At 43.8% G+C, this 27,407-nt stretch overlaps 1 protein-coding gene and 1 long non-coding RNA gene across 4 annotated transcripts in view; one reads left to right on the forward strand and one right to left on the reverse strand.

The window, feature by feature from the left end:
* Positions 1–27,407, reverse strand: part of KALRN (kalirin RhoGEF kinase) — a 496,625-nt gene that overhangs the window by 74,434 nt on the left and 394,784 nt on the right. For all 3 annotated transcript variants that reach the window (XM_084524614.1, XM_084524615.1, XM_084524616.1), the window contains 2 exons: positions 17,646–17,675; positions 15,822–16,068 (listed from right to left, as the gene is read on the reverse strand). In XM_084524614.1, coding sequence (XP_084380740.1) covers positions 15,822–16,068; positions 17,646–17,675 — 277 coding nt within the window. The remainder of the gene's footprint in view (positions 1–15,821; positions 16,069–17,645; positions 17,676–27,407) is intronic.
* On the forward strand, positions 2,764–11,037 carry LOC311439197. Its single transcript, XR_014694582.1, has 4 exons — positions 2,764–2,916; positions 4,094–4,178; positions 7,793–8,089; positions 8,188–11,037. It is a non-coding gene; the product is annotated as an uncharacterized lncRNA (long non-coding RNA).

Genomic DNA, 27,407 nt, shown 5'->3' on the forward strand with positions numbered 1-27,407 from the left:
TGAGGAAACACCTCCCGGCACCACACTCTAAACCCAGCTGCTGTTATCTGCAGTGCAGTGACCGAGGAAACGTCGGGGTCCTGACTCGCCCCAGCTGAAGCTGAGGCTATTAGCAGTGTGTCTGCACCGCAGGCCAAATGCGCTGCCCTGTGCAACACCGATGATGGAAGGGAAGTCATTTGAGTCAGGATGATGAGGAAATTAGTTCTGTCTGCTCTTAAATACAGCTTCAGAAAATTCCCCAGGCATGAGTTGCTTTTGTATGAAATCCGAGAGAGTCTGCAGAACTGACTTTTGCTGTAGAGTGGAAATAAGTTCTTCCAATTTTTTTACGCAGTCCTTTCATGAAAATTTTGGGGTGAAAGTTGGAACATATCAAACCTTACACTGTATCTAGTGCTCTGTTGTACACGAAGAGGCTGCTTAATTGTCTTAGGTTATAAAGTGAGGGACAAATCTGAGGGAAACACAGGGCAAAATACCTGGTGGATACAACAGCTTCATCTGGGTCAACAGCAACGTGGAGAAATACGCCTGGCCTATGTTGCCTCAGAGGTCTGTCATGCAGGCCAGCAGTGACAACGTTTGTCACTGTAACAGGTGCTGCTTCCTTCCCCCATCACATAAAGATAGAGATAAATAACATAATGGCCATCAGGAGCATCTGTTCGTTACTTATGCGAGTCAATCCTACATCGTGCTTTGGGGTGTAAAGCGATCTCTGCTGAAAATCCATCCCCACGGGCACCACCATCAGGGAGCGAGATGCATTATGGCTGCTTTATTTTTTTAGTCCAATGAAGCTTAAGTATTAGCCACTCGTTTCTTATGAAGGAACAGGGAAACAACCGTCTCACAGAAATAACTCACAGATGGCAAAAGGGAGATGGATTTGCCCAGTTTTAAATACATCATTGAATTATGTGATAAAACTTGCAGAAACAAACAGTGCAAGAATGTGCATGAAATTTAAGCTTAGTTAATAAGGAGAGCTAGGTACCTCCACAGAGCAACTCAGATGCTGTGGGCAGGACAGTAAACATGGATGTGCGGAGAACCAGAACGTGAGAAACACCAGGAGCAAGGACTCAGCAGCATTTCTTTTCTGACTACAGCCTAGTTTCAGCTCATGGAGATATCAAGAGTTACACAGCAGCTCACAGAGCCCAGGAGACACTGGGCGACTTGATTCATTACCAACTCTCACACTCACTTTCGGGGTGACTTTGGGGAAAAAATGTGTGCAATAAAAGGATACTACCATTTCTTGTTCCCCTCAAAGTGGTCAGAAACTGAGGTTAGACGTCCTGCACTGAACAGCAAGAAGAGTTTTTATTGTTTGATGTGTCTTGATATGAGGGTGGCAAAATACATGGCTCTGATGTTATCAACTGTTAGATATAGTATTAAAAAAGCTCTTTGATCAATATGCCTTGCCTGCTAATGCTACTCACAAAACCAGGTAAATCTGAACAACTGGAAGGAACGCAGATTGGCAGACTGAAGCAGTCCTTGTTCAACCAGTACATTGCAGTACATTATTCTTGGCTCTGGCTCCAGCTATTTTCAACAGCACTAAACATTCATTAGATTAAATCAAATGAACCACGTTCTTTAAAAATAGCCAGAGCCCTGTCATGCCAGTTGGAAAAAACAACAACTTTATTGGGTATTAAAACAGATCAAATAAATTAAAAATAAATAAATAAATTGAGTCACATTCCCTCCTGGCGCAAGAGAGCACAACTCCAAGGAGAGGTTTTTGGCTTCTCAATTCGGCACAGTGGTAGGTAAAAAAAAGAACATTCTCAACTAGCTAAAACAAACAAATTAAAAAGAAATATAGACAGCCCAGCACAAACTCCACGCTGAACTGCAGTGTAGGCATATGTTCAGCAAATGTTAGGGTATATCATTCCTTATGCCTCTGCTCTAGACAACAGCATGGGATTGGCTGACGACAATTTAGAAGAGTTGCATGGCCAAAGAGCACCCTGGCCAACCAACTCTTCTGTAAAGCCTTGAAGGCCACATCCAGACCTGTCTCCCTTGCCAAATGCTCCAATGTGATATGGGCCTCACCTTTCTGTGCTACATCACACATTTCTCTCAAGAGTCACAAGCCCCCCACTGACAACATAACTTCTCTTTCCTAATTTACAACTCATCCTTTTTCTTTTTCTGCACTTTGTAAGAAGGAAGAGCCCTGTCCTGCTGCCTTCCTCCGACACCTCAGCAGAGGCTCTAGTGCTTTGGCAAGGTAGGGGCAGCTTCTGGCAAGGCCTGCCCTTGGGCCAGCAGAGTGGTTTCCCCGGACCCACCATACCACCAGAGGAGTCAGCAAAGAGCCTCCCCTCACCAACCACTTTAACGTAAGAGGCCCACTGGAGCCACGTACCGCTTTATCATAGAATCATGAAGGTTGGAAAAGAGCTCCAAGATCATCTGGTCCAACCGTCCCTCTGCTACCAATGTCACCCATTAAACCATGTCCCTAAGCACCAGGTCCAACCTTTCCTTGAACAACCACAGGGATGGTGATGTTAGTAATGGGTTACTTGGGTTCTGGAGAACTACACTAGGCGGTGGACACATCCTGAACAAGCTCCTGGACAAAATAATAAAAAAAAATAATAAAACCTTCAGGAAAAAAAAAAAAGTGAAATAAAAATTTAAAGTAGCTTTTGTATTCATTTCCTGAAGCACTTATCTCCATTAAAGCAGAGACATATCTTTGGGAGTTACAGCAATAAGCAATGATGGAAGACGCAAGCATTAAAGTGCTGCCTTTTGGACAAGTTTTGGCTCCTCTCTTACTGTGTTGCGCCTCAGTGGGGAAATCATGAGCCTATCTCAGCCCATCATAGTCTGATTTCCAAGACAAACAGGAGCCTCACCCACTTGTGCATGACAAAGGTGAGTTGTTTTAGCAACTATAGCCTAATAGTGTACCAGAAGTAGTCCTGATGTGCCTGTCTCAACTTGCCTGAGGTTGTTCTATTTGGATGCTAGAAACCACAGCTAATTTTCTCTTTAAATGGGATTTCTCCTTCCTTAGAGAAAGTCTTCTTGTTTGTTTTGTTTTGTTTCTGATAGAAGAGAAGTAGACATCTCGGTCTACTTGCCTGAGATGTCTTGCAGTAAACAGCAAGCTGTGTTCATCAGCTGTCCCCCCATCCAGTATCCAACACAATTATAATTCAAGGCAAACTGAAAGAAACATTAAAAAACTGGCAAACACCATTTGCTAGAGAGGAAACTTTCTCCGTTGGGCCAGTCTGGAAGAATTGGATTGGAATTAAAATAAAATTCAATGTCAATATTGTCAAAGCCCTTATTTATTTGGGCCAAACTATTGGAGTAAGTTTATTTTCCACTTTCCTTTTTCTTAGGGTAAAAAAGAGAACATAGAGGAATTCTTACCAGGCAATGTTTAGGATGGCAAAGCTTGCTGGTTTACAGCACCAGATCTAAGACAAGCATAAAAGAATCTGCAAAGCTGTTATTAAAACTTAAGGAGGATAAAAATAACAAGGACACACGTAACAGGCAGCCTGTTGTGGGGAGAATTAAAAATATATATATAGTTTTTAAACTATATTTTATCAGTTTGTGGAATGACTAGCTAGAAAACAACTGTATGTTGGAACAATGTGGAGTACCTCTGCCCACTTCTGTTCTTTACTGTCCACAGACCAGCAATAACTGCATTTCTCAGATCCTAGCTCTCTGGCAGGTAGGATTTCTGCAGATCTCCTTAACAGAAATGCTGCTCCAAAGGATGTCTGTGAGTGATTGCTGGTTCAGCACCAAACACTCAAGAAATCCTTCTTCTGCTTGGTACCATCAGACATTACCAAAATCTGAACTGCAGCACATTGGCATTTCTAGTCACTACAAGACAGAAAAACCTGTTGCATTTCTGCAAGAGGAACAAGTACACGATGTCTTGGAATAATTTTTCATTCCTATGTTTAGCCAATCTCTTGGTACGTAACAGCTCTGCATTATATGATAGTTCCATGAGCACTTCACATTGTCAAGAGCCAACTGCCCTGCCAAAACTCATTGTTGCCTTTTCTGTCTCTCCCAGGTGCCTGTGCCTTCCTGCCTCTTCCCTGTGCCAACAGAAATGTTTGTGCAGCCTCACAGTGAATCTGATCCACACATGGATCCAGGTTAAAATTAACCTAAGATGGGGGGGGGGGAAAGAAAAAAAAAAATTTCTTTTAGTCCAGATCAGTTCCTTGATCTACCTTGTTTCTCCTGCCATTATTGGCAATAATTTAGTGGAAGAGCCTCAGGGTACATGACAGATGCATCACCTGTATTATTTCTTAGTCTCAGAGATCCCACTCGCTATGGTAGATCCTGACTGCTTGGGGAGGCACGGTGTGCAGGTTTGATGGTTCAGATTCAGTCTCTCTGTGTCAGACAAAATGGGTACTTCCATCTGGCTGGCTATCTTTTGCTCAGCAGAGAGAAGGAAGCACCAGCCCCAAGTGCTGCTAAGAACAGGCCCATCTCTGGCATTCCTGCATGTCCCCTAGCACGTTTTTTGATGGATGGTGAGTGAGCTGATGGAGAGCAGAATGTGCATTTTTATGGGCAGAAAGACACATTTTTGAATATAAGGAAAGACTGTACACTGCAGAAGGTGTACAACTTTCAGGTAAAGGCTCTGTCCAAAGCAGTTGTCCCATGGAGCAGCAGCATGTCTGTGTAGCACACGAGGCAGATTTATCTGAGCAGACATGAAACACCCATGAAGATTACTGTAGTGAAAAGCCTGAACTGCCCTTCCCTGCCATCCATGCACAAACTTTTTTTTACTAAGCTTTTTCACAGGTTAGAAAGGCTTTTCTTTGCAGCAAGAGCACCTTGATTCCTTTACACTGCATGAAACTTGTTTTTTGCAGTCTGTGGAAGTAAAAATGTATTTATTTCACTGAGTCCTGCAGAGTTAATGAATTCCTCAGTGCTTTTCCGAAGAATGACATTTGGCTCTTAAGGCTGCATTCTGTTCTCTGATACCTAAATGTAATTCCCATAGATTTCCAAGGAAACTGGGTATATGTTCATTGGCAAAATGCAACCACTAACTTAAAAATCTGAAGATATGTGAAATCTGCAGAAAAAAATAATGAGCTGGGCACAGTCTGCAAGGAATAAAACTGAAATGTATGAGGACCTTAGAACACTTCTAAAAAATGATCTATGGGAAAGAAAAAGCTTGAGCTAAAAGATTTCAGCAATCCTCCCTACTCTAGAAACTAGAACAATGCCCTTGAAATGGAAACACGGGGTGCTACTATCTAACTTTTAATTTCTTTGGTTTGCAAAAGCAAAGGGCAACAAAAACTTAATTTGGCATCAGGCAGTTAAATGTTATTGGTGAGAAACATGGAACACTGGGTCCTCTTCATTAAAACAGGAGTCAACAGCATATATGAGTTGCAAATTGCATTGGTGAGGAGATGAAATCAGAGCTGCTTTGTTATGGGAAGTCTTGGATAGAGTATCACTGCTGCTTCTGTTTGACCGCACACCTTTAGAGAGACCGGAGGCCATCCCAACCCTCACTGCAATCTGCAAGCAATTATCCCTCTACTGTTTGAGACTGCATGGAATTTAATTTGTATTTTTTAAACTCCAGAAAGGAAAGGAAATGCTTATTTCACTCCATTACAATTCTGCAGAGTCAATAATTCTTCAGTGCTCTTATGAAGAATTTGTGATACATATGTAAAACAGAGCCTCTTAGGAAATGCTGAGGACAACCAGAGACAAGAATGGTTTAGCCTCTTATAATAAAAGAGGGAACCATTCTTTAGGTGTTCTGAACTGCAAGAGACTTATTTAAACAGATTTAGGGAAAATATAGTCAAACATGGGCTCTGCCTTGAAGAAACGATAAATGCAGTTCTGTAGTTAAAGCAAGGCAGTATTTGTGAGAAGAAGTAATGCCTTTTATTGGGCCAGTTAATATGAATGGGAAACAAAACAAAAAACACTGGCACTTATGTAAATAACCTCCTGCCCTAAGACTTTTAGATCATCAGAGCAACAACAACATTAACTCTACTTTCTTGAATTTGGGATTAATATGAACTAAGTGAAGCTGACATGGGTTCAGGCTCTTCTTGCAAAATGTGTAACCTGGGAATAACTGCTCTGTCAAAATGCTTGCGTAAATGACAGGAAAATCAGGCTTCTTGTGTCAGGATCAATATATCAAATCCGTGCAGTGTGCTGAAGCACATATACAGAAACATAATTTCAATTACTTAAAATACATTATTTAATACACATGTGCTTTGCATTTCAGTTTGCCTAGCTCTGGTTCAGACTGGTCAGGGAAATGGGATTTTTAGCCTAGCTAGTTCACTTCAAAACACACTCATAAAATATTTGTTTAAGATTAGCAACGGAAGGACCAGCCCAGCAGTGTACAGACCTTGCAGGGTGTAAATACTGCATTTAGGATTAATCCCTTTAACTGTCTGGAAGCTGGGAAGCCTTAAATGAGATTTGCCCTCATCGTTAGTATCTGCATTACTACAAATCTCACAGGTACGATCTATAGGCTCAGCCCTCGTGTTGATGCTATAGAAAGTACATCCACAGTCTGACTTTGAGTTAGTACAAACACAGAACCAGCAGTCTTTATTTTTCTTTCATGCTTAAACTTTAAACAGTTCAGGGTAAGCGACCAGGGAGGAGGTTGCAGCGCATTCAGCAAGGCAGAAGAGAGACATAATAATGAATGGTGGCTCGCTGGGGCTGGTTACGCAGCAAAAAGCCTAGGCAAACAACCCAGATCCCACTCTTCTCCCCACAGTCCCAGATGGATTACGGTCCAACGTCCATCTGCGAATCTGCTAAATTTAGTCTGGCCTCAGAGGAAACACAAGACACAAGCCGTCCACATGCTCCCGCCGCTCTTTCAGCGAAGGCGGCCGGTGACCTTCCTGTTAGCTCAACAGGCCAAGCGCTGCACAGCAACTCCCCCCTTCCCACCATGCTACACGTATCTCAAGACACACGACTAAATAGAGAGGAAATAGATTTTACTCAAAGAGCTATTTTTATACCTCCATGCTGCTTGTTTTTCACTAGTGGGGCAGAGGCGTGGAGATATTATGGCTGCTGGCTTCAGGTCAGAGCCAGCACAAAAACTCATGCTGCAAACTCTGCTCTGCCTGCTTGCTCTGGTGTCTACAGTACACTCAGCTCAAAGGAGAAGAAGAAAGTCCCTGGGCAGTTATTAAAAAGAAACTTGCACTGAATTCAAACCATTCTCAATAGGTGCCTCCTCTCCTGGATAACTGCATGGGGAGTCCTGGAAAATACCTGCTCTGACCTGGTTTCCCCAGCACCACAGCAGGAGCCTGGCTCCTTCCTCAGTAGAGCAACTGCTGCTCAGACTCGATCACTGCTTTTCACGGAGTCCCTTCAAAGGCCCCTCTGTCTGCTCTGACCCTGTTACAGGAAAGGAAGTTCAGAGCTCAGCTGTTTTATGAAAGGATGGGATGAGCACCAGGAGAACTGGGGACTGGGTAGGACAGGCCATTCCTGGCTCAGACTCCTTTTGATGGGAGATGCCTCTGGTCTTCCCCAGGCAATATGAGATGCTGCACAGCCCAGATTTCTCCAGAAAGCAGTCTCACTTAATGAAATAAAAGTATAGTATTTACTTAGTAGTTCTATCTTACTGACCTTGTCCTTTGTGATGTCCCAACAATTGGGAAATCAATACATTAGTAATACAAATTAAAGATTCCTTTTGCAGCATGCCTTTGAAGACAAGGTGGGAAAATAGGACCAGAGCAGTCTTGCTTGTCTAGGTGTGCACAGCTGAACTACTCCCAGTCTGTCCCAGATGGCTCACAAGGCCAGGAGAAGGCTGTGGCCACCCCCCAAAACCCACCAAAGCAGCTAGGTTCTCCTCTTCATCTGTGAGCATGCAGCCAAGGAAGGAGGTTCCTGCTTCTCTGCAGAAAATGGATAGAGACATGGGTGCTCTGAGGCTTCTCAACGCCTGCAGTGAGGAGCACAATCATATCCCATTGCACAGAGCCCTAAATATGTGAGTTGATTTAACTTGCCCCTGGAAAGCAAGGGGTGGCCCTCTGGGAAATCTGGCAGGAGAGCATGGAGAATTTCTGACCCTGGTCTTCCACATAGGCTGCAGGAGAAAAACATGTGCTGAGCTTGAGGGGGACTCACAAGAGCTGCTTTCCCTCTCCCGAGCTCCAGCTCTCGATGGGGAGACCCAGCCTGCCCAGACTACTGCACGTTGGGCTCCACCACCCAAGCCTGGACCTGCCAAGCCACCCTCTGCATGCAACAGAAGCGCTGCAATAAGTAACTGTACCCTTTTCTAAAACCTGCCTCTCCAACAAGCCCACAAGCATATCTACAGGAAACAAATGACTCTTTATCTTGAGAGAGAAGATTTTTCGTTTTGGAAACAGCCAACTCATGTGCACCACTGGGCGCAGTGCTGACAGGCGCTGCGTGGCAGCGATACACCATGGTCCTCACTTCCTTCTGCAGAGACCAGCACTTAACCCTCCAAAGTGCGAATGCTTCTGTCCTCCTACAGGTCCACGCAGTTTGGAAACATCCCGCACTACATTTTTGCTGATGCTTTCCCATTTGACTACTAGTAGTGTTTCTCTGCCAGTTTTTTGTTGGGTTTTAGTTGGCTGACTAATGCGATGCTAAAAGCAGAAAGATTTATTATCTCAATCGGCAGAAATTCTATATTCCATATTCAGCCACAGCCTAAGATGCTGGTGCCAGTATGTTAATGAAGAGGTATGAGCAATCGATATTATACCTGCTACCAGGAAAGCCTGTTCTCTGACAGCCTCCCAGCCAAATTAAGCAAAAATCCCAAAGGCGCAGTAAACGACGCATTAGAAAACCGAGCATGAGTTACACAATAATAAAGCTGTCGGAGACTGTAATGCCAGAATAAACCTTCAGCTCAGGTGCCTGACCTTTGTGCAATATCAGCTACTGGATTTTGTCCAGTTTTATGCTGTACCCTCCAAGCTGCTCCTGGTACATGCACCATGAGGGTGACCTGTCAAAGGGTCCCACATTAATACAGAGAATCAGGCCCAACACATGCTATGTCCAAGTGTCTAATCCTTCTGATCAGATTATTTGTGATCACAGCAGGTGGATTACAGCTCTGTGTGTACCACAGCTGAATTTCCCCCCAGACCAGGTGCTGAATCCTCTGGCATCCTTGATGAGCACAGCTGACTGCAGCATTTTAAATCCCAGTCCCCCTTCCCCCTTTTCTTCTTTCCCAGTGGAAAAAAAAAAAAATCAGCATGGCCACTGTACAGTGAAACTTGGGGTTAAGCTGACAGGGGATTAGGTGGATAAAGTTTTACCCCCTGTCAGAAGGGGAAGCAAAGGCAAAGTAAACAAGAAAATTTGCAGGCCTTCTCTCTTTTAAACAAAGACTCCTGTGTTTAAATTAATAAAAATCCACTGAACAAAAGCAAAGCAACTTCCCCCAAAATAGCCTTTCCTGTTTTATCAAAGCATTCATCTAAATTGTACTTCTCCACAAAAATAAAGTTTCAGGTAGAGCACTGGAGGCCTTGGGCTTTGATTAGATAACAGAACAGCTGAAGCAATAAGTATAACTGACTTCAGTGGTACCTGATACGTCTTAAACAAACCCACGTGGCTGAATCTAGCTTTAAATATCTAGTGATGACATACTGAAAAAAAAAAAAAGGAAGAAAGAAATAGAAACACCATGTCAGAGAAGTAGTGGCATTCATGACCTATCAGAACAGGACTCCAACAGCCTGCACTCAATCTGCCCCCATGCCTTGTAGCTGCTGAGACTCACTGTGGAGGCCAAGTACTTGCAAGGCTTGGTCAGGCTGTGCCTACCTTATCTAGCTGCTCTGGGGGTGCTTGGACTGACACAACCTCTAGGGCTTGGTTGCACAAGAATTTATCAGTACAGTTATGTCTTCTGGATGTACTAATGTATCTGCCATTTGTGGCAGAGCTACAGCTGTAGTGACAGGAATATTCCTATTCAGCTTTAGCTCATCTTGGTCTACCTCTTAGAAAGAACAAAAAGCACATCTCATCATCCATATTGCCACTTGTTGCTAAATATTTGTTCATTTTTGATTATTTTGGTGATAATGCAGTCCAGGAGAAGGTGTAAGCATTGACAACACCAAGAGTGGACACTTTATGATTATCTGAGTTCTCCCACAGTTGACTATGAGGTAGGAGAAAGTATAGGATCCAAGACCAAAAGGTAACAGCTGATAAGGGAGTGAAGCATCATCAATCATTCCAGCACCCAAGCAGGAGTTGCCTTCTAAGGGAGAAAGAAGTGATGTGGGGAGAAGCTGTGAAGGTCCATGAAAGTGAAGCCAAAAACCACCAACCATTTCAAGAGCAAGAGGAGGAAGACACAGCAGTGAAAAAACAAAGGAAAGGATGACCTGACCGAAATAGCAAAGCGGTTTTGAGTTCTCTAGTCTTTCTATTCCCATTCCTTAGCATTATTCATTTTTCCCCTGGTATATTGAGGTGGAACACTGGTCCCAAGCTGGGCCCAGAAGCCCTTGGTGTCAGCCTACAGAGAACTGCCATGTTACAAAATGCTTGTTAGCCGACTTGTTTCCAGCTGCTCTATCATAATTGTAACAGAGTGAAAATGCAGTAGAAGCTTTCCTGGTGGGATTTTTCAACATATGTCATGTCCTGAACTTGTAGCAAGGATGCCATGAGGCACTAAGCACTAGTAGGAGGGGTTTGTGTGACCTCTTTTGAAAGGCTGTACAATGAAATTCTGACTTTGAACACCCCTGTTGGACCGGTATTAGGAACAGAGGAACGGGGTTTTTGTTTGTTTGTTTGTTTTAATACTGCGTGTTTATATTGACAATGGGAGCCTGAACACTGTTCATTTAATAAAAAGCCCATGACCTGTTTATGTGCCAGATAAATCAACTGTTACCTAATAAAATGTTTCTTTTAGTTCAGAGCCATACAAACATTTTAATTGACTGCTCTTCATTAAGACTTTCAAAAACAAAAACAACTTCTCTGCCTCTACAAGGACAACTGAAGGTTTAATGCAGTGCACTAAAACTTCTGAATCGTCCTCACACAGCTCCCCCGAGAAATCAGGAATCATTACCATTGAATATGTTTTGCAACAGAGATTGCTTAAAACAACAGAGAAAGTGCGCAAGCCAATGTAGATCACAATTTAATACTCAACAGGAACAGGGACACAACAAAAGCAACCTAGACTCTTTTCCCCTACTAAAATCCAAGATGTTCTTAAAAACAGAGACGTGGGAAGAAACGATCATGCTTTTCCCTACATAGATTGCTCTTCTGAGATCAGGGGCTGGAGGGAAGAGACTTCCAACCCCAACAAGAACCACATTATAGCCTCACTGGTTTTGCACACTAATCCATATAATGATCCATATAATGTTTCCCACGAGGAGTGGTCACAAAAATGCAGGTTTCAGGGTAGCCTCTTTTTCATTGATACTATTATTTTTTTCACCAGATTTTATTCATCTTCCCTCTTTTCTTCCTCTGCAGCTTAGCCTGCAGTCACACCTACCAGCCACAGGATCCCACAGGCCATAAGATCAGGCAGGTGGGACTCTCTAAATGGAGAAGCTTTCACCTGAGCAGCACTGAAACCCCTGGCCCTCCTGCCTGAAGTCTGACAGTGTCCCAGCTGATGCACCCAAGCCAGCATGAGCAGGCTGGGAAAAGCAGACAGGATGCTCACTCTGCCAACACACACCTTGCGAGGCCTACGTTCCCTCTGCAGTTGGAAGACACCCAACTATTGCTCAGTTTGCTCTGTTACAAGGACCCACCGCTGCCACCAAAGCCCTGCTGTTAAGTGGCCATCTGCCTGCGCAGCAAGATGTTTGCATAGCATCTTAAAACAATGTACTTCTCATCTCCTCCAGGGATTTGGACCAGAAACAAGCATCCTGCAGGCTGAATCTGGTTTGGGGCCCTGAATGGGATCCCTTTGCATATCATCAGCCTAAACCAAATGCTATAAACCCTATTGTTTTAACGCTTTCTGTTGTGATGATTGACATTGTTTAAAATTACTACAAGAACTAGCCTTTGAATTACACTGTGACTATGATATTACAACAGAAATGTTGAGTGAGCGATCATAAAACAAGATTTGTAAGATCAAGATTTCTTCTAAAGGTTTGATAGGCCAAATTCAAATTTGGAATCACTCAGATGAAACTAACAGGCTGACACCAGGAACATGCTTGTCCCAGTGTGCTTAATGAATATTGACTAGGTCATTAGGTCGCTTTCCATCCATGCAGATTTCTCCCTTAATGTGAAATTTATAGTTTAATACCTTAGAGCTCAATTATAGAATAAAAGAGACAGGAATAAAAGTCACAGTTTTCTGTAATTAGCCCCGTGAGACAATTCAAACAGAGCTTCATTCCTAGTGTCACAAGCCTTTCTTTTTCCTTCTGAAGGAATGCCAGTCAGGAAAAAAATAATAGCACAAATTCTCGATTACAGTAACAAGACTGCAGACCAGTTCCTCGTATTCAGTCAACTGTAAATTATTTGCAAAAAGGTGAATCTCAGAAACCTGTTTGACTTTTTACAGGGGGTAATTGCAAACTCCGTCAGCTCACTGGAAAGCGCAGACAGGCAGGACTGTACTTGGGCTCTGAACTGTAGTAAAGTCATGAAAAAAACAAGTGTGTATCCTTCAAAGGAACACAGCCAGGAGTCAGTCGGAAGGCTGGGAGACTAGTCCTTGACGTCTCTGTGCTTTCACTGATCAACAAGAGAAATCTGCAAAGATATTCCATTATGAAATATAGGGAATGTTTTTTTTATTTGTTTTTGTTTTTGTTTTTGTTTTTTTTGTATCTTATATTTCCACCAACTTTTCCCTTTTGTAATATTTTATGTTAACTCAATAACTATTTAGAATGGAATAGTGTTAAAGGGGGGAGGGGGGGGGGGAAGAGAGCCAGAGCACATGTTCAGTTGTGATGTTTAATTTTGTTTCCAGTGGCTTTCACAGGTGTTCTGTTCAGATGTTGATGTTTCAGGTGCATCTTTTGTCTTTCATTTTAAGGATGGTAGGTACTTTCTGTGAGCCTCATGATTTATATTTACAGTCCACCATAATTTATATAGGACAAAACACAGTTATTTACCATTTTCATTAAGAAAATGCAACTATTCTACATTTGTCAAAAACTGCATGTTTATATCACAGATGGCAAATTTTACTAATAGAAATTTTATGTATGGATACTTTCTATTCTTGAAATTACCGTGCTTGTAAAGGCAAAGAATGGTGTGCCTTGTTAACTGCAAGCAAAATTCAGCTATTCTGCAGCTGTGTATCTTTACGTATTTGAAACAGATGGGGGGAGACCACTTGATGCTGACATAAGACGTGCCAGCCTTTGCCCTACATAAAGCAAGGATTGTAGAGAAGGGCCAGACATTTTGGAATCTTGGACCAAGGGATTCCTAATCCAAACCATGCCCAAAGATACTGGAAATAGAGAAGGACACAAATCTGAACAGCTAGAAGCCGTTTATGATGTTAATCCTTGCAGGATCTCATGAGACTGGCAAGCTCTTCCAGTGGATAGTTCATTTTCCACTTTAAACTTACTCTCCTCTCTTTATTTCAAGCATCTGTACATTCATTTTAAACAATTTCCTGTTTTCCTAGTGGAAGGAGAACTGATTAGACACAGAAGAACCTATTTGCTGTACTCTGGCCAAAACTGTGGACTGGGTGGCTATTTTTATTATTTCTAGAAGCACTTCTGGAGATCCCATTAATGCTGAGTCTCCCTGTTACAGGTCTGGTGTGTGTAGAAAGAAAACAGAGGCTGAGGGGGAGAGAGATGCAAGGAGCTAAAGGCAACGAATGCATGGATGGAGCCGGCTGGCCCCAGACTGACTGCACCTGCCTGGAGAAGAGGGGGTGAGAGCCAGCTCAGTGAATTCCCTGGGATCATCCATCTCATGGCCTAGCAAGGTGCTGGCACAGGCTGGGTGCTGTGTTCAGGCAGCCTGGAGCCCACTGGACATCGGTTGGCTCCCGCCTGCCAGCCACAGCCCCACACTATGCCCATCGCACTGTGCCCACTGTGCGGCATTGGCCTGGTGCTCAACCCTCATCCCCACACCACCTGGCCTCCATCCTCCTCAGGGCTTCCTGCCTCCCTGCCCATGGCCTACACTCGCAATTTTTTGGTGTTGTTTCATTTGAGGAGAAACTCTTCAAGCCAACGAGGTCTGAGAGGCATTTCACAGCATCCCTCAGCAGAGGAGCCGAGCCCAGCGCGCTCCCAGTGGGCACGTCTCTGTCTTCCTGTGAGTCACCTCATGTCAGGTGCTGGCTGCTCTTACGCAGGCCAGGCTGATTTTCGGCTTCACCTCTTTACTCACACGTTTAATCTGCAGGGAGGTGTGGCAGCGCTTCTCAGAAGACAGCCCTGTAGGGCTGAAGGGAGAAGCTGAGGACCAGGACAGGCTCCTAGGGCAGCAGCAGCAGCCAGAAGAGCCGGCAGGGCATGGGCATGCGGGGAGGAGAGGTGTGGCAGGTCTACGTGACATGGGACAAGTTGGAGTTTGCACCTCAGGCAGCGAGGACAGTCAGCAGCAGCTTCACCTCCTGCCTCCTGGGCTTTAAAGTAAACTCTGACTCCAGACCCCTTACAGTGCCCTGTGCACCTCTCCCCACTGCAACCACAGGGCTGCAGGCAGGGAGCAAAGGCAGACGAGAGCTCGATTTCAATGCTTTTTCTCAAAACAAACATAACCACCAAGCTTAACTTGTTCAAACAAGAACGGATCAAGTTCTATTTCCCCTAACTCAGGGGGAGAAACAAACAAATTTTAAAAGCCAGTTGAGGCTGTGGGTTTGAAGCCAGGAGTGGGACCTGTGGAGCTATTCCCCTGCACCCTACAGAACACAGCCAGAAGGGGACTCGCTCCAGCCACACTGAACCGAACAGGTCCTGGTCTAGCAGTCTGGGGCATCTCCTGTGTCTGGCTGCACTGATGTGATGCGTGGGACACAGAGCTCAGAACACAACATCAACGGAATAGGCCACAGACACCACAGAGACGAACAATATTTCACCTTTCAGTGCAGGTGTTTGTAGGAAAGGGTAGGACATTTCCCTGAAAACTGATGTAAACACCCAAGCTCTCAGGGTAATACAGGTGACGTGTTTTGTCATGCACTGATTGTAAAGGACTCTTAACCCCTTGTACTGTGGCATTACGCACAAAGTCTTCATTTCACCAGTCAGTCAGTACTGGTGTACCAGTACTCACTGGTGTTTCTAGCCATAGACATTCAGCTGGGATACACTAAAAGACCACACACTAGTGGCATTCCTAAAGTAACACATCCATAACTTGGGGCATCTTGGGTGTATATACAGCTTGACTTTCCCTCCTTCTAGGCTTTTAGATTCTGAAAGTGGTCCCTTTGTTGTTTAAAAGCTCTTACTATTATCCCGCGTCTCAAGACAATAACAATTGCCACACAGCAAAAGACACACAGGTACAACATTGATTCATGGAATGGAGCTAGGCTAGCGCTGTGCTGATTCACAGAGATCCAGTAACAAAACTCACTCATGATACACAGTCCTTTACCCACGTTGACTGCAACAGCAGCCCAAGCAGCTTTGCACTTACATGATACAAAAGGGGAAATCTGAAACAGTCTTAACACCTGTCAGGATGTTGCCTACCTTTTCCTGAAGGGAAGAAGCAATCCATCTCCACGCTGCTGCGGGAATGGGAAATGCAGAGAGCGCTGCTGGGGACCAGACCCTCCTGCGGTGGGCTCCGCTCCGTGGTCCGGACCAAACACCAGCCTGGCCTTTCGCTCGGCCTCTCCAGCAGCTCCACTGTCTGCCCCACCTGAATGCTCAGCTCGCTGCTGTGGCCTGCTATGAAGTCCTGGAGCACCACGGTTAGTTCACACCCTCCAGACAACTGCCCAGGTTCAAGAGGAAAGAAAAAAATGGAATAAGAGTTAGAGAGGGCAGGATTAAAGCAATCATCTGTGTATCATATTTACACTGGCAAAGACAGGCTCTGTATTCCTTAGAAGCCAAGTTAATCATTTCTTTTGTCAAAGTTCAACATGTTGTGACCCTGGTTTCCTTTACTTCTAACTGATTCTGTTGGGCTTAAGTGAGAAATCAAAGCTACCCACCCAGTAACCTTTTGAATGCCATCACTTTCTAGCTGTGGGTGTCCATCAGAAACCTTGCTTTTTTTCTTGCTTTAGCTTCTGGGGTGACTGGGCAATAGCCCAGGCTGCCTTGGCGCTGTGCCTCATGGCAGAACAAATTCCAGCTCCCCCTCCACAGCATAAGCTAGACACATTTCCACATGCCACCAGTGCAGTGAGGATACAGATACAACTTTTTGCAAGACAAGAAATGTGCCCTTGTCTTCCCAAACTTGCTCTCAGGACCCCTTGGGAGATTAGGGAATCCTGACAGGGCAGATCAGAAAAGCTCCTCCCATGCTCTCTGACGGAAAACAGAGGTGTAAATATATAAACGCAGAGTGACTGATTATATGCTGACTTCCAGGATTTGTATCTAAGAATAAATGTATCGTCTTACTTCCGTACTGAGTGCTGGCAACCTGCTGCTTTCCTTCAGTCTCACACCCTGCAATGCTCAATGAACAATACTGGTCTCTGCTTAACCACTGTCTCTATACAACCAGAGACCAGATATATAAGTGTTTGTGTATAGAGCAGAACAAAACAGAAAAAGTGACTGCACAAGCAGCATAGCTAACAAAGCTTGTTATCTTAAAGATTTGGATTTCAGGGTTGGCTTTGCAGGTGTCTAAAAGGGTGTGAGTACAAATCTATAAGTTTTTTTTTTTTTTTTTTTTTTTTTTTTGTTTTTTTTTTTTTTTTTGTGGTATAAGGAAGCTCTGTGAATGTTCCTCTCCAATCTGGATTCCTTTCTGTCTGCCTGTCTTTAGGGGCCTTCATCAGGGCCCTTCTGTATGTCCTGCCTGCTTCCTGGAACATGCAGGAATCTTTGAGGTCCTTATTCCGATGTAAAATTTGATTGAATTAGCCCACTGATTCAAAAGTTACTAAGACGAGAAGTAAACAAGCTGATTCAAAACAGTGTAATACCACATACCTCACTTTCTTTGGATATCAAGCTAAAAACAGGCACTTTATAAAATGTTTTTAAATAATCTGCTTGTAAATCCAACTGAACTGGGAGAAATCTTGTAAGGTGTAACAGTACCTTTGTGAAATCAGTGAGAACTGGAACCTGCTTATTGGCTTGACAGGGTGAGCCCCTGAAGAGAGCACACCCACCTCTACAGGCTCTACTTTCAAGTTGGTACAACCTCAAAATCCCTCACTGCAGCCCACTCGGGCCGAATGCACGCCCCCACGGGAACAGCCTGTCTCCCCACCCAGTGGCATAGTGGTTTGTGTGTCTAATGCAGGCAAGAAAGAAATCCCATTCACAGTTGTGATATTTACAATTACAGAAAAGGGTCAGTGGACAAGGACTGGTTCTCACCTGTCCTGTGTCTCTGCCGTAGACGAAATGCTAGATTTGGGGAAGAAGAAGGAAATATTTCTCTGAAAGATTATTTGTAAATAAATAGGAAAAACAAACAAACAAACAAAACAAACCATGGTGGCTGTTTGAGGCCATTCAGACAGAGTGGTAGCATTAATCCTGGCAGAAAGAGCTCAGTGGGTTGATGGAAGCGCACCAGATCAGCTTGGCACCTAGCAATGCAGTTGACCAACAAACCCACCACTCATCACACTGACACACTCTCCCCATAACTTGAATACAAACATTCACAGGTATGGTAAGAATAAGATATTGCTATGTTACCTGCTGAGGTTTCTTTGCTATGGGCTAATTTGAGAACTATTTTTTTTTTTTTCTGATCCAGTATGGGACCAGGTCTGGTATGGTATGAGATATTTAAGACACAAGTAAAATCCTGACTACTTTGTGGTAAATTCACTGACGAATTTTATCAAATTAATTTTGTGATGAATATCACTTTCAGTACTCCTTGCCAAACATTTTTTCTTTCCTCAACATTACGTTATTTGTGATTTCTTCTCTGAACACAATCAAATCTCATTTCCTTCTGGGGGATAACACGAACAAATACCGCGTTGCACTTCTCTTCCAGAGACAAATTTCAAACATTCACATGCCCTGCACTGAAGTACCACTAGGTGTCCGTGTTTGCCATCACACAGGAAACATCTGCTATAAACAATTAACTCTCGCCTTCAGACAAAGGGCCTAAGTGCCGTGTATGGTATCTGGGCATGAAGAAGCCGGTCAAAACAGGAGCCCAGGATCCATCGTTTCCAACAATACGGACAAAGGATGTTCCAGAGCAGTCAAAAACTGTCTTCACATGGTTAGGTTGATTTTTGACAGATAAGTCATTTTAATTGCTTGAGAGGTGAAACAATCCAGAAATATCCCAGGAAACGAGGTCTGGGGAAGTTAGCAGTTCAGAAAGTTTGGAACTAATGAGGCACTTGCTAGGGAGCATCAGCTCAGGAAGGGCTGCCCTAAGCAGTTTCCAGCCTGCCATGCTGCCCTGGGCACAGCAGGCTAAGGGGCAGCTATCCTAAAATCAGCCTTTCCTGGGCCTTTGACAATCCCTTCTCAAACAACTAAACACCTGATATAAGCAGATGCTTCCATTAGGACCACACCTGTAACCATTATCCCAGAGGAGGCAGGTGCACTCCATGACTCCATCTAGCCCCAAACTCCTGTTTTCCCTGTCTCATTAAAATAGCTATTTAATATAATGAGAACCAGAAGAAATCAGACCCTCTAGTTGCTGCTGGGCACCTGGTGTGATCAAGCTCTTCCTCAGCATTCATAGCCTCTAGCTTTAGAAACCCACCTCTGATGTGAGGATGTGAGGGAGCGAGCTGCCCTTCCCCAGCTGCCTGCCATGAATTTCTATCACCTACTCCTCCAGCATCCTCTGGATTGAAACATGGACCAGGGCTTCCCTCCATGCTCCACCTCACCACTGGAATAGCCAGTGCTAAAATTTGCAAGGAAAGACCCAATCTTTGGCAGAAGGAATTAAACAGGGTCCCTTTACAGGTGCAGTTAACACAGGTAGAGACCCACAAGTCATTTTTAGAGGCGGTCCACAAAGAATGGAACAGAAATCTCTCCCTTTTGCAAAGGACTTCCAGGTTTTTACCATGCCTGTTCTTGTGTCTTACCTACCACCACACCACAAAGGATATGTACTGACCAGATTAACCCAGGGCAAAGTAATCTCTCTGGAAGGACTATATTACACTAATACGTGTACAATTTGTCAGCCACTTACGAATAATGCAAATACATCTGATTCCTGATGACAGAAATCCTTTCACCTCTGAAGTGTTCCCTCAAGCTATTAATTACTTAATTTATTTTTGGAGAGTAACTTTGCAATCTCAGAGAAAGATATCATGCCTCTCTCTACCTCTGAGCATACAAATTGGAATACAGACAGGCTGCTGCTTTCTCACATGTATTGCATTTCATTTGGAAGAAGAAAATAAAGGATGTCCTTAAGGTTGCACTTCACAGGTAAATGGCTCAATAATTTAACATATAATATTCACTTTTATTATTCCTGTGATAAAAACCACCATTAAAGCCATTGGCTGGTACATTTAAAACCCAGACAGCAGTCTAATCTGTGTGCTGTACAACAAGATCAGTGAGAGACATTAAAATAAAAATAACGATGCAATATGCCTTTGCAAACCATAAGGCATAACCGAAAGATCTGACACAGGGATGAATGTAATGAATTAAACAGAAAGCAATGGCTTGAAAATCAAGAAGAAAAGGGAATGCAGAGGCAAATAGTGAAATGTTGCAAAGATGCAGGAGGGCCCCGAGCAGCCCAGAGCGAACGTGCCGTGTCCTGAGTGCAGCCGGCAGGAGCCCCAGCCTGTCCCCATGTTCAACAAAGGCAGCCCCACAGAGATGGCTGCTGCCTGCCACCAGCAAACCAACTCCCATCCTCTGCGATCGCTTGTGCCTGGGCTAGGAAGCGTCATCATGCATTCAGTGTGTAAATGTTCTCATCAGGATGTGCTAAAATAGATGAAATCTGTGCTAGAAAAGAGCCCTGCCCTATGCCACAGGTGCAGGCAGGGATCCAGCCACACAGCTACCCTCCCAGCTGCAGGACACTGCTCACAAAACTCTGAGCACTGATGGGAGCCATCTAGGGCAGACACTGACCCTGGGAAAGGAGTTTTCTTGTGACTTACACGAGCCTTTTTGACTTTGGGAACACCCATCTGAGTGCTCATCAGTCTCAGGAGGGTGAAGTGCAAGCCACCAAAAAGATCCCAGACAAGGACATGTCCTACTATGGGGACATCCCAGCTGCTCCAAGCATGGGAGCCAACTCAGCTCCAGGGATCAGGAGGTACTGGTGTACCACGACAGGATTACCATTTGATGGCCCTTCCTGAGCCATAGTACGTGTGTACGGCCACTGCGGCATCTGTTAAATTTCCAGCCATGAAGCAGCAGTCAGAGGAAGCAAGACTGAACACCAGAGGAACATTTATCATTACAGTACAGATGGAAAAGACCTATCAGGTCACTGGCTGTCTTCCTTCCTGCTAGAACAGAGCTTAACTAGTACTAAATCCACTTCAGTTTAAAGTCTAGTGGGAATTAATAGCTCTCCAACAGGGCAAGCAGGGGGTTGGAAGATGGTCTTTCGAAAAGGACACCTCAGACACTTCTTAAAAACAGGCAGCTGACAGGTTTATCCTGCAAACTGCAATTGATCTCACACTGGTTCTAAATACGAACCCGTCTCAGAGAGGCTGAGAACTGGTAATAGAGATACTGCAGTGGCTTTAACAGCATGGGTGAATAAATACCTCTCACCCCAGCAAATGTGGTGGCATTTCAATTGGCTGCTTCTACACGGGTGCAAAATACTGGTGTACTTGGTCTTCCCTCCTGTGATACAGTGCCATAATTAAGGTTTTAGTCCTTTTGTAAATAAGGTATTAAATTTGCTGCAGAACCTCACAAAGCACATTGTGGTCTGTGACCTGTGAGCGCACATAACAGAGAGGACCTGGCTACCTGAGGTGTCAGGGAACTACATCTGATGCTCATGGCAGTCCTTGTGAGCAGCATCACAGCCAGGGGTTCTGTGCTGCTGTGTCCTCTCTGACAGCTCTGGGGCAGATGCTGCTCATACCTCATACCTGATGCTCAGTGTGGTATTTGGATCTCTGAGCTGAATGCTGAGCAATGATTACAGCTCCAGTAATCACATTACCGGTCATTGACACTCACTGCCAAGGGAGGCAAACAGATCAGTTATATTTGGGGTTCTCCATTTCCAAATATGCCTGTGTTTTGGTCAGCTCCCTCTCATAACAGAGTAGTAACAGAAGGCAGGAGGATAAACATCAGCGCATTACACTTATCTCTCACCTTTGCCTTGACTCCTTTGGAGAATCACACCACAAAAACACAGCAAGCTGAAGCTGCCACACCTTTGGCAAAGCCCAAATTCAAACCGTTGCTACATGTGTTGTATTAGACCATCATTTGTCTGGTCTAAGTGCTTGTGATTGCTAAAGATGCTCTGTCAGTACGCAACACGCACAACATCCTCTCATGTAATACTAAGCTATTAAAAAATACATTATAATGTAAAGAACTATGACCAGCCCAACTCACTATGCTAGATTATCCAATCTGTTATTAAAATTGCTGTATCATTTTGGTCATATTTATCTCCTTTTTTCTGTTCCTAGAATGTTTTGGTTATGCCTTCAGTATATTTTTTTTAATCACAAATCCAGAATATTCAGAAGCAGAATCAGCAGTGCACAGCATCTACAGACAGAGGTAAAAAACAATATATTTCAGGTAGGTGAGAATTCGTTTACTCTGTAGTACAAATCTCAAGCCACCATCTGATTTTCACTCAAAGAACCAGCAACAGAGAATGAATCTGTCAGGGTCAGAAGAGCTGCTCAGAGTATTTAAGTATTTTAAAATATGCCAGCATCATTGTAGAAACCCACACTAGCCGGTTATTTACATATATTCAATAGCACACAGAGCTCTGCTAGTTTAAACAAAGCATTCTGTGTGGTGCTGCTCTGTGTCCTAATATAAATTGCTAGTTTTCTGTTGCTTTTAGGCTTTCTGCCCATCTGGATTTGGATGGCAGCCAGTTTTGGATAGAAGCATTTAGTCACCATAAACAGCCTATTTCAAGAGGGTGAGAGCGGCAGCGGGAGAAAGAATGGGATTTGCATTCTTATCAAGAGGGTAAAAAAAAAAAAAAAGCGAATAAGACCACTTAGTCGCCGATTCTGTCTGCACTGAAATAAATCCAGGAGCTGTCACTCGAGCTGGGGGATAGGCACTAGAAATCTTATCCCCCACAGAATTCTTTGTGAAAATTTCTGAAATTCCATAGGGATTTTCTTTTTACTGGGAAGCTGGAGAGAGAGAGATCAAATCCAGAAAAAGCCTTTGAGGAATTTCAGTCCTGGAGAATTGGTTTAGTTTTACTGTGGTGTAACAGGCTCTGTTTGGGGTGCGAACACTGAGTCACCCATGTTCCTCCCTCTAAAAGCTCTGCACCTCTGAGGGATGCTGAGCTGAGAGCTCTGGCAAGTTTGGTGATTGCTTCATTGCAGCAGTATGGAGGTGTTTCTGTGGGGTAGATTATATTTCAGGAGCTAGGAACTGAACCAGGAATAACCTATCATGGTTAGCAAAATTGCTCCAGATTGAGCTCACTTCAGAAAGTCCTTGGAGAATACCTGGCTCGCCTCTGAGTCCTTCTTTATCCTCAGGCCCCTACACTCATCTGCCCTTAAAATGGAGATGGTGCTTCCCACTCTTTGCTTTGTCTGACCAAATGAAGATGATCCCTGCTTGAGCTTCACAGGAAGGTCTCTTTATATTTAAGCTATTTGTCAAACACATGGTGAGGATGATGGTGACAGCCTGTAGCCCAAATGTACCAGCTTTGCTCCTCTCAGCGAGGAGATAACAAGAGGCATCTGGATGCTCAGCATTCCATAAATCAAGACACAGTATGCTATTTCGCAGCAGGAAGAAGAAACAGAGATGGCACACGGGACATATAAATATGCTAATGGAAAGGAAATCTGGTGTTATGGTCTCAAATAGCACAAATCTTTCCTGTCCAGCATATCTTGCTGGAGTCCCTTACTATACGACCATATCCTGGCTGTGCTGGATTTTGGACTCCAGCATATGCTGACATCTGCAGAACAGCTTGAATGGAGCTGCCTGAATTATTTCTGGAGCCTTTTTTTTCCCAGAAAGTAAGGCTAGAGTCAGCCCAAATTAAACAGCGCATGCAACTGTAAAAAAATCTTTTGAAGATAAAGACGACCAGACTCTGTTTCACCCTACAAACTGAACCAGAGCATCAGTCTGTGTTTGGCCTTTTAAGACTGGAGGTTTTCTCATGGTATTTGGCTTAGAGAGCTGGTACCAAAATCCCATTCCCTTCCCTGGAGAAGCACAAAATAAAGCATATATCATCGGTATTTCCTCAGTGCCACGGGGCCAGCACAACTTGCTCCAAAACCATTTGCTACCAGTGTAGCAGAGGGCGAGACAGGCAGATGGCTGGAACACCCCAAGGTAAAGCTCCAGCTGTCACCTCTTGCAGCCACAAGATGTTCTGAACACGCCTAGGGTTAACAAAAGCACAAGAGTAGACTGAAATTAGGCAGTAATGACTAGTTGCGGTTTTTTTTTTTTTTTTTTTTGTATGTTCAGCACACTGAGCAAAACAGACAGTCTTGCCCCAGGAGGTCAAGGGTTTCAGTCAACGTATCATTTATCAGGCATCAACTCCCAAGACACTGCTAGCAAGTACACGAAATCTGGTCATGTAATCTGGCCAGGAACTTTGTGAAACATCTCCAGGTACAAACAGCAAAGTGTACACAGTAAAAGGTCTTTGTCGATGAGTTTAAAACCAGAAGCCAGTTGTCTGCATTACATACTTGGTACCACTGGAGAAGGGGAGTTCAAATCCAGCGGAAGCTTCTGAAAAACAAGCACAGAATGGGACAAGCACACAAGCCCTTGCAAAAGGCAGGCACTGTGCACATCTGTCTTTATCTAACTGAGGAGTTCTGTTTTGGCCAGAGTTTTGAGAAGAGAGGAATCATATCATCTTCCAGCAGCCCTGTTCTCTTCTCAGACTGTGTTCCCAGCTGAGTATGTACCCTGCCACTTGCTTGTCAGCAGAGAACCTACAGCCTACAGCCTCCCTGATATCACCTGATATCAACAACAAGGAATGTTTAGGATCTACAGGTCCCTGATTAGCCACCTCTGCTTTTACATTACGCTGAAATAAAAACAATTACCTGAAGAACCAGAAACAATGGCTTGCCACAGCCAGAGGAGAGACATCAGACTGATGTCCTCCTGAGAAGGATGCAAATGATATTCAGAGGAAAAGGACAGTAAGATCACCCTAGGGATGCTTTGGAACAAAGCAAATCTCGGTTTATGCACTGGATCAAATTTGCTTGATATACATATCCCCAGCTTATATTTCCTTTACAATCTGGATAATTATTTTTGACAGGTATGTTGCCATCTGCACAGCTAGATTTCCAATGGAGTTATGAAAAGTGGTATCATTTCTAATAATACCTGCAACAGATCTCCCTCCCCTTATCAAATAAAAAGCAGACATTTCCAAGGCAAGCAGTTATATATAGATTGTTTCAAAGCTGTTTTTTGTTGTGGTTCTGTAGTGAATGCATGCAGGCAGAAAAGGGATAATCTTGTACTCTCTTTACCTCTGCTAGTATTCAGGGATCAGGATTTAGTGGCTAACTCTTTTAGATACATGTAAGCCTGATGACATTAGACAGATACCCTGCCAGCGGAGTATCATGCCCAGCTGCCAGCAGCGTTACGGGGGCAGTGCCTAAGGCTGAAGGCAGAGTCTGTCTTCTTGCATCTGCCCAGACTCATTGCTGATCTTCACTGACCTGCCTCGGGTATGCTGGGCTCTCTTGAAACAACCAACCCTTTGCAAGGATGGCTGGCTATCCACAGGCTCTGTGGCTGGGGAGTGGGTGAAAACGAGAATGTCCAGCAAAGAAAAATGCAAAAGCCTGCACTGATACTTGCTAGTATCACAGGAAACAACAAACACTCCTCCTTCAGTCTCAAAAGGGCTAAGGATCTGAACAGAGAAACAAAAACATGACGAAAGATTTATTTATTTTTGTCCAAATTGTTGAATTTAGAGAACAGATGTTTTATATAAAACTGGCTTTATTTTTAATTGGAAGGGATTATTCAAACTATGCCTAAGCCATATGGTCCTTTAAGTCTGACTCCCCTCTGCCATTGCTGGAGAGGCTAGCTTGGCATCCCTCGCCTTTTCCAAGTTGTTTCCTTTTTACAGATTTAATAGCTGCTATTTTTCATTTTTATTGTGGGTCCCTAGGTCCCGTCACTGTAAGTCAGAGCCTTAGGCTCAAAATTAACTCAAAGGTAGATTTAGATAAGTTGCTCTTAATGATTTTCAGTAGGTTGGTCGAATAGACTGTAGAGGCAAAAGCAGATTTGAGATTACAGAACCTGTAGGATTAATGCCAGTGACCAGTGTTCACCTCAAAGTGCCTCACCTCACTGCCCAAGGAAGACCTGGCCCTGACGTGCACATTTTCCTGCCCCTTTTCCCTTTGTGGGTGTCACAGTGAGAGAAACAATGTTTCTGGTAAAATTTAAATGACATTTTAAGAGGCTTGGCCCCTGTTTGGGTGAGGTGCCTGCAGTTGCCTGGTAGTGGCTGGAGACAGCCAGGTAACCCCATAGATCCTTCACCCTCCTGCATTCCCAAGGTGTTTCCTCTAATGCCTGTATTTATGGCTGGTACATTAATGCCATATTCCAACAATATGCTCCAGCTCAGTGTTCCCATTAATCACCATGTAAAACCACGCAACTGCTGCTGCAAATAGGCTGCAGGGGTGAACTGCATATGAAGCATGCCCATGCCCTCAGTCAGTGCTTGGCACAGTGGAAAGCGGATCTCGAGGGACCTGATTACTTGTGTTTGAGTCCCCCCTGTTGCTTGCCTCTTCCACTGCACCCGCTGAACCTTTTCAGCATTGCTGCATCATTGTCAGGCATCATGGCGGGTTGCAGCTTGAGCCCTAGCAGTTAAATCCTGAGGCTTTCATTCTCCTTGCCATAATACTGCTATTTACTTGAGGTGACCTCATTTGCCAAGTGATGTAACAGGGTGCTTGATCGAGCCTGGCACGTCTAAGCAGATGTTTCCAGTGGACACAGAAACAGCATTATGAAACGAAAATATCGCCTAAAACTTGAGCAGTGCAAGAGATTACAATGGCTTTTATGCAGATCAGCTTACCTAAAACTGCGTTGAAAGGACTTTGGCTGCAGTCATATGCTTCCCTTTTTAAAAAGAAAGACTCTTGCTTGTACTACTGTAATGTGACTCCCAAAGGAACTGGCAGCTGCAGGTTTTGAATTTTATCATTCTTGGCCTCTTTGATAGAGTTGACTGGAGCAAGCCCAGAGGACACTCCTCCCATAACATTGTTCTTCTTTAACTACAATAACAAAAAATGGTTGCACCCTTTTTGTTTTGTTTTATTTCCTAACAAGGTAATAAATTCTGCTGCAAACAAGAATATAAATCCAAAGAGTTTGATAGTCAGTCTGACTTGCTTTGTTTCAGCTGAAAGAAAATACTCATTGACTTTGCCATTTACATTTGCTGTCTTGTCACATTATCAGGCCTGGCTAAATATGGATCAATGAAGTCCAGTACAAACAAGTAAAAGATTGAGGGGAGCCTAAAAGAACTTGCTATGTTAATTTATCAAAGGATGAGCAGAATAATAAGGTCTATTGATAAGCACATTCCCACTCCCGCTTCATTTCTTTCACTGAAAACACTTCAGATAAAATACTCTGTCCTATTGCTGTTATATGTAAATAGACCCCAGCTGAATTTCTTTCTTTCTGTTCTTGCTAGACTCAGTGTGATCAATACAGAAACCTCAATATTCAAAGACAGGTGTCTGTTTACCCACAACACTCATGCACGTGATTCTTTTGTTCCCCAAAACCACATTTCTCTTTTGCACTCAACACTCATAAAGGAAGGCTGCAAGAACTGAGCTTAAAATATACTCAGGCTATTTGACAACATAAAATACAACAGTGCCTAGGATAAAC

The sequence above is a fragment of the Aythya ferina genome, assembly GCF_964211825.1.
Source record: "Aythya ferina genome assembly, chromosome: 6".
NCBI classification, from domain to species: Eukaryota; Metazoa; Chordata; class Aves; order Anseriformes; family Anatidae; genus Aythya; species Aythya ferina.